At 34.1% G+C, this 7,821-nt stretch overlaps 1 protein-coding gene and 1 pseudogene across 1 annotated transcript; both read right to left on the bottom strand.

Moving 5' to 3' along the window:
• Positions 1–1,294: 1,294 nt before the first annotated feature.
• On the bottom strand, positions 1,295–4,566 carry LOC120170709 (annotated as a pseudogene).
• Positions 4,567–6,965: 2,399 nt separating this feature from the next.
• LOC120170656 lies at positions 6,966–7,583 on the bottom strand. The gene is made up of 2 exons (XM_039178574.1): positions 7,329–7,583; positions 6,966–7,200 (listed from the first exon to the last, which is right to left on the bottom strand). Exons 1-2 carry the CDS (start codon positions 7,548–7,550, stop codon positions 7,000–7,002), a joined length of 423 nt encoding a protein of 140 aa, XP_039034505.1. The 5' UTR covers positions 7,551–7,583; the 3' UTR covers positions 6,966–6,999.
• Between the last annotated feature and the right edge of the window lie 238 nt (positions 7,584–7,821).

The raw sequence follows: 7,821 nt of genomic DNA, 5'->3' as shown, positions 1-7,821 counted from the left end.
CTAGCATTGGTTTCATCACGGGCCTCCGTGTGTGCAAAAACTCTCTCTGATCCACCAGCTTCACTCCGCGTCGTAATTTTAGAGCAAGATTCCTTTGAACAATATTTTTCAGTTCCTTTGAACAAGATTCCGGGTATGAGGCACCCTATCACTATAGCAAAATAGAGTTTTAGCGGCGTTTTTTAGTTCTATAGCGGCGTTTTTAAGCGCCGCTAAAAGCATTCGCGGCGATAGGAAAAATGCCACAAGAAATGCCGCCCATACCAGTGCCGCTAATGTTGGCGGCAGTTGTGATATAAAAACGCCGCAAAAAGTCAAGATCTATAGTGTCGTTTTTGGAACAAACGCCGCAAAAGGTTGAGATCTATAGCGGCGTTTTTGGATACAAACGCCGCAAAATGTCAAGTTCTCTAGCGGCGTTTTTGCTAAAAACACCGCAAAAGGGTAGATATATAGCGGCGTTGTTGGATACAAACGCCACAAAAGGTCAAGATCTATGCTGGGTTTTTGGGGAAAATACGCCGCAAAAGGTTAGATATATAGCGGCGTTTTTTGACACAAACGCTGCAAAAGGTCAGATCTATAGTGGCGTTTTTGGATATAAACGCAGCTAATTACCATTCTTTAGCTAAAATTAATTGATATTTTGCATATTACATTCTTCCTATACATCACCTAAATTTAATATCATATAACTTTATATAAATAACAACCACCATAAATTTTAACAACAAAATAAATTAAAATTTATAAACATTAAATATATTCATTACTTCGAAAATATTGAGTTCAAGTCACATATGGAAAGAAAAATAAATTAGTATGCATATAATATAAGCTACAAATGCCATTTGGCTGGATTCCTGACCTAAAAGCCATTCCAAATTTTATTGGAGATTCAACTTCTGCAACTTCTCCCATTTTTCTCTGTCTGCAACCATTTTCAAGGTTATTGGACATTTCTGAATGGAAAGCATAAGCAAAGGATGATCTCTTACAACCTCCCTCTATCTACTGGCCAAGTCTTGCAACATTTTTGAAATTTCAGCAAATTCGGGTCTACAAGATGGATCCTGTTGCCATCATCTCCATAAAATTTGGGTGAGTATGCGTAGGAATAAAAGGCATTAAACCCTGAAATTCACACAAGGAAGCTGTCATCAGTTACAAAAATTAGATTGATTTTTCCTAACCTAAACCATAAACTACTATAAGAAAAGATAAACCAGAATGAATCAAAAGAAAGGAGCCAGAGAACATCAACGACAAGTTTTTCAAAATCTAAATACGACATCTACGCAAGAATGTCTTCTTCATCATCGAAGCTCAAATTCAATGTCTATAACTTGAATCCTGCACCCTATATGAGCTCCACCAAATTGGATGCCACTCCAGTGGCTTGGACCGTCGTCTGTTTAGTTAACTGAGAAAGAACGGAATAAATACGAGAAAATTCTATGAATGAATAGAATGTAGAAAACTCGATGAATGAACCATGGATCAAAGTTAGGAGTCCTAGAGCAAAGGGTCTTGAAATAAAGACATGAAAAGCAGACTAATTGTTTTGTTTAATTTTTGTTCGTTCAACTATGAATTCGAGTTTTATGACCCGATAGATCAAAGGTGCTCATGGGAAGTGATCTGAAAGCTTAAATACAAGACATATCAATCAACAACAAAAAGAACACTCACCTCAACAGTACCAATACCCTCAAGGACTTGAACCTTCAAGTTGGAAACGCCTTCGGCTCCCTGCAACAAACAAATAAATAATCCCATCAGATTCAATTATAGTATATACTCTAAACAAAATCAAAGAACTTGCCATCAATAATATCGACAGAAACATAGTAGTACAATTAAACAACAATATGATTATAGATTTTTCTCTTTTAGTTTTCGGTGAGAGATAATACAAGGCAACCATGTGAAATCTTTTCCTCTGCAAGAAGCCATTTTCTAAGGGATCGAGTGAAACACTGGACTATGATCGGGACACCGGATGAAGAAAGAAGTTAGATTCCTCCCCTTCATTCAATCTGAAGATAAATTTACCAAGTTTCCTGTTAAAATGATCATTTTTGTCTGCAAAACATAAATGTTACTATAATTTGCTTGACAAAAGGTTGATTATATACCTCTAATGCCTTACTCACCTTTGGAATTTCAACTTCATTCAACATTCCATCTGCCTTCAAACAATCAAGATTGATTGTCAGTGACCTATGAATAAATAGTTCCAAGGGAAAAAAATTTGTAGACAAATATACAATTTCAAGCAAAAACTAGTCAATGGAACCGATTTCTGCCTAATTTCAAGAATTCAAATTCTATGCAATAAGTAATTGAAAGATGCACCCCTAGTGGAGATTCTTTAAGCACTACTATGAAACATGATACATTTTTCTAGAATTAAGTAACAAATAGATAAACATCTAAGCAAAACTCAAAAAAAAAAAATTCAAAATCCAGTATTATCTAAAGCAACCCTTTGAAAAAGATAATGGCAATTCCCCCTTAGTTAATGAAAAACAAATTGAACTTTTTTCATAATGTAAGTAGCAAAGTGAAAAACAAAAACCCATACCTAGAAGTACATTCTGAGAGTGTCAGAGGGAGAGACATGAACAGAAACAGAGTCTTGTTGCTCAGCAACAACTATTTCTCCTTCTTCAGTAGACTTGAGTTTTCAAGTCCCATGAAGAGTTTTGGTCGTTTTGGAGGACAAGGATAAGTTGTTGGACGACTAGATAAGAATAAACTTTAATATAAACAAGATCGAATATATAATTTCATGTTAGGGATCAAAATATAATATTTTAGGGGACAAACTTATAATAATTCAGAAGATATGAAAATAAGTTATTAATAAAAATTATATAAAAATAGATAAAAATATATGAGAATTTAAAATTTTCATGAGAGACCGTTCATATCCTTCTTTGCAGGTCAATAATACATTATTTCTCAAAAAATGAGAAAACTATACTCCATTTATAATATAATGATCCAAATATTAAATATTATTTAAATGATCAAACACTTAATTTTACTAATCAATTAATTGTTGATAAAATATTTTACTAATAAATGAATAATAAAATGAATCATTCAGTCATATTTAGTCTTAAAAAATTTATTGGAGGACGAAGTGATAATTCTTTTATTTTCTTTATTTTTTATTTTTGAAAAATAATGAAAAAATTAAAGTTTTCCCCCTAACTAATCACATTAATTACGCTAATTCATACAACTGCTTATGTTCTATTAGAGAACGACTTTTTGAATAAATCCAGCTTGGCCCTTTAAAATTTTAATCCTTTATTACATAAGTTTACTCATTCACCTTCCATGGACCAAGAGCAGATAATATGTCAGAGAGCTGCATGAAACTGCTTAGGCAAATAATGTTAATCATTAATATAATCATGGTCTGGAATGTCATCAAAAGTGTCATCTCTCATAAATTCATAAGTGCTTGCTCAATGAAATAGTTATAGTTTAAAACAAAATTGAATAGGTTATGCAACTCCTATTTGTAGTACTGAATGAATTGTAATCAACTCTAAGTTTCAAGGTCTGCTTATGCCATACTTGTAAACAAGAATAAACGCAAGAAACATAAGATCCACAACCTTTATCCAGAAAAAAAAAGAAACATAAGATCATCTTAAAACTGAGCTCAAATTCAGAATATACAAAATAAAGTTCGATTTTAGACAAATAAAATTACGGTATGCTATTTGTTACACATCCTTTTCGAGTCTCCTAGATACCTCTATGTACAGATAGCAAGTTAAAAAGTCGTACAACGAAAATTACAAAAGCGTACCGAAAATCGGTTGATGGATTAACACCTTGCCACCCCATCTCTTTCCACTGTTCATAGATCAAGCCTGTTAGAACAACATTAGGAAAGGCAATGTTCCAAAATTTCATGAGAGCTTTCTGTCACACCAAAGGATCATGAGATCAATAGTCTTCTAATTTATATGGCATTTCAGCTCTGTATAACCATGTTTGCTCATAGTTAGAAAAGATGGAAAACAATATGGATGTTAAAAGAATGAAGAAAGTGCATGATGGTCGGGATGAGTCTCGTCAAAGGGTACGTGTAGTCGTGCTTGAAGCCTTCAAAGTCTCTGTTACTGATCAGAATTAGTAATATATATATATATATATATATATATATATATATATATATATATATATATATATCAATTTTATTATTACTGGGGCTGAGAATGGAATGAAGATGTTTATATGTATATGTAATATATATGTACATACACATGATAGATCAACACAAATCACCCTAACAAATTATCCTGGTACATCACTAGATTGAATACCCAAGAAACGATGGTAAAAACTAGTTCAATTCTTCTCAAGAAAGTCTGATTTTCTATCGTAATCCATCTTGTAACGGAGTTCCTAAATCTTTATCAGTCCTAACTTCACATTATCAATCACCTGAATAGGATTCAAATTGTAGTCAAGAAACTTCTCAGTGCGCTTGACAAAGCGATTGAAGAGCCCTCCTATCCATGATCGTGGTCCAACCATAGCATTAGCTACAATCAGTCGAGGCTGATCAGAGAGAGATATTAAACAATGAGTTCTAAATTGAATGCTGAAAGCTAAAACCATGCTAATTAGGAATGCTGAAAGAATTTATCAAGAAAATCTACTCACTAAAACATTTAGCTAACTGTGATATGAGGTGAGGGAATTGTGTGGCCATTCCAACTCTAGATGGTCTTTCTTTCACCTCCAGTGAACTTTATCCTCATCAACCTACATTTCAATTTTAAGCAAACCATTCAATACCAATTAGTTGCACATCAGGTTCAAAATTTGTATGCTAAACTTTGTAACTAAGATCTTAACTATTCATTATATAATGTAAATGCATTCACTCCGAACAAGAGACATAATCATTCAACGCAGAAATGGAAGAGTTTTCCATGATTAAGATTAATGACAAAAATAGATTAAGCTAACAAATATGTGTAAGTAATACACTTGTAATTACTCTGTGAAGAGAAGAGAAAGAAGGAAAACATTGGTGACGCTTCCTTAATCTCATGAGAGAATCATGAACAAAATGATTAGATTTTTCACATTCCTTTTAACCAAAGGAAAAATGGGCACCAAATGATTGCAGTAAACTCATGCGCTTCCATCCAATTCAACCCTTGTCATCATTAGAGATAGGTTGAATGAATATAATATTGACAAACACAAAGTTTCCTAGAAAAAAAATGAAAAAGATGAATAAATTTTCATCTCAAGTGCGCAATCAAAGGCCACTTTTTGTTGTAAGAAACTTTTTTTGCACCCCAAAATAACAAAGCTTTGCAATTTGTAAAGAAAAAAGTCATAAAAGGTAACGCCCTTTTGTCTCTGGTTTGACAACGACATGAAATGCAAGACAAAAGGGTAAAAAGTAACCTTTTTGTTACCTCGAAAGTGATTCTCTACCTGTTATTTCATGTATAGCAGCGAAGCAGATGGGTTTGAGGTCTGACAAAGTGAAACAGCGAAGCAACGAAGCAGATGGGCAAAGCAGCGAAGCAACAGATTTGGAGAAAGGAATTTGCGAGATCGATGAAGCAACCAAAGAAGAACTAAGATCGAAAAAAATTAATTTGTGGGTTTGGGGTAAACAGTATAAAAGAAGTAAAGGAAACCCAGAAAGAAAATAAGATTAAAAAGGGCTAGGGTTTTAGGAGATAAAAATACAAACTTTGCAGCGTTTTAACAAAATGACACTAAATGTTAACCCTATTACGACGCTTTTAGTTAAAAATGCCACTAAAGTACTACTATGTTGCGGCGTTTGTTGAAAAATGCCACTATGAATGAACCTATTGCGGCGTTTGTACCGAAACGCCGCTAAAATTCTACTCACATTGCGGCGTTTGTTGGAAAACGCCACTATAGATGAACCTATTGCCCGCTAAAGTTATACCCTATTGTGGCATTTTTATAAAAACGCCGCTAAAATTACCATTTTGTGGCATTTAGTATGTAAACGCCGCTATATGTTTAAAATTAATGGCGTTTACTCCTAAAACGCCACTAAAAGCACCGCTGTAGAACAGTTTTGCTGTTGTGTATGGACGATATGGTTAACAATGAATGAACGAGTTTTTCGAGGTAAAGTGTTGACCATGGAGGAAAATTTCTACTTAGTGAAGATAAAGTGTTTGGAGATATGGAGGACTGGGGGAACGATTGGCGGCGGAATCCGCAAAGTTTTCTTTTGTCGCCTCAACCTGGCTTGTTTCCCTGCGTGGAGTGGATGCCACCAAAACTAGGTTGCTTAAAATTCAATGTTTGTTCAGACCATGTGGAGTTGATTGCTATGAAAATAATCTTTGAATTGTCATTGAATCCGGGAAAGGAGTCTGACATGAACTAATTGTGGAATCGGATTCGCAAGTAGTAGTATCATGGGTTACTGAGCCGACATTGAGACCATGGATGTTTTGAAACTTCGTCAGTAACTTCAATAGGCTTACCATTTAGATTTAAAGTGTTAGTTATGCTTTTTTTTTCTAAGAACTTTAATGGTATGACTGATTTTTTTGGCGAAAGATGGTAAAAAAGAAAAAAAAACATTTAGAGTTTGGTGGTGGAGACTAATATTACTGTAAGTGCCGCTTGCGGTGTTTCTTTTGTGTCCTTCTCAGGACCTTGCTTTAGGATGATTAAATTTCGGCTAAAAGTGCTTACTATAATAAAATACTATTTTATAATTGAGAACTAGATGTTATTAAAGTAAAGAGACACATGCTGATATTTGAAATTATTACAAGAGACGAACTAAACACACATTATTCAAAAGCTAAAGCTAATGGCAATCCCTTATTGCTGGCTGTCAAATTTATTTAAATAGTAGTGCATGGTGTAAACAAGTAGTGTTTTACTTAGTTTTGACAGCCTCACCATCGCACCACAGATTAACTAAAAGAGTAATTAAGCACAACAAAGCTACTTTAATTTGGAAATGGGATCATAAGAGATTATGACACTTAAGGTTTGAGCATCACCATCTGATTTGATTTCTACCGTTGAATTGTATTCCCAACCGTAGCTGGTGCGGTACGAATCAATGGCACCGTCGCGTTGAAGTTTGTTCCAGATATCTTTCCAAATAAGAGGAGTACCAGGAGGAAGGACCGAGGTAGCGACCTGTCATTGATAAATGAGCTAATTATTATATATGCTACAAAATAAAACAATATAATTACCAACTGAACACATAATCAATTATTACAGAAATCAATAATATAATTAAGAAGTGATATAATAATATTTACTTCGTTATTAGCTGTCCAAACAACGACCCACGTGGCTATATTCCCGACAGCATACACAACAGATGCGATAACACTGAGCTCTGTATCCTGGGGGAATTCAGAGGGCGATGCACCGCTTTTAATCACGTTAGGAACGCCTTCATAGGTCGACGAAACCAACATTAAAGTGTCGCCACTCTGATTATCAAGGACGACGTTTGTGGGTGTAGTAGGAGCAGCCATTTGTTGTTAGCTCAACTAAACTTACGTTTTTGATTTGCTTCTCTTGTGCTACATGGCTGCTTGCATACACATATTTATATACAATTTTGCAGCCTAATAAGATAATATAAATATACATGTAATAATAATAATGTCATACAGCGTTATTCTTTGGGGAAAAAACAAATAAAACATATTATGAATCACATGGCCATTAAATAAATATAAAAATACTATAAAACTTTTATCGTCTGTCCATTCCTTTTATTTAAAACATGATGAATTCATACTA

Source organism: Hibiscus syriacus, unplaced genomic scaffold (genome assembly GCF_006381635.1).
Source record: "Hibiscus syriacus cultivar Baekdansim isolate YM2019G1 unplaced genomic scaffold, ASM638163v2 tig00111783_pilon, whole genome shotgun sequence".
Classification (NCBI taxonomy): domain Eukaryota; kingdom Viridiplantae; phylum Streptophyta; class Magnoliopsida; order Malvales; family Malvaceae; genus Hibiscus; species Hibiscus syriacus.
The sequence above is the reverse complement of the archived record's forward strand: the minus strand, read 5'-3'. Positions and strand labels throughout refer to the sequence as shown.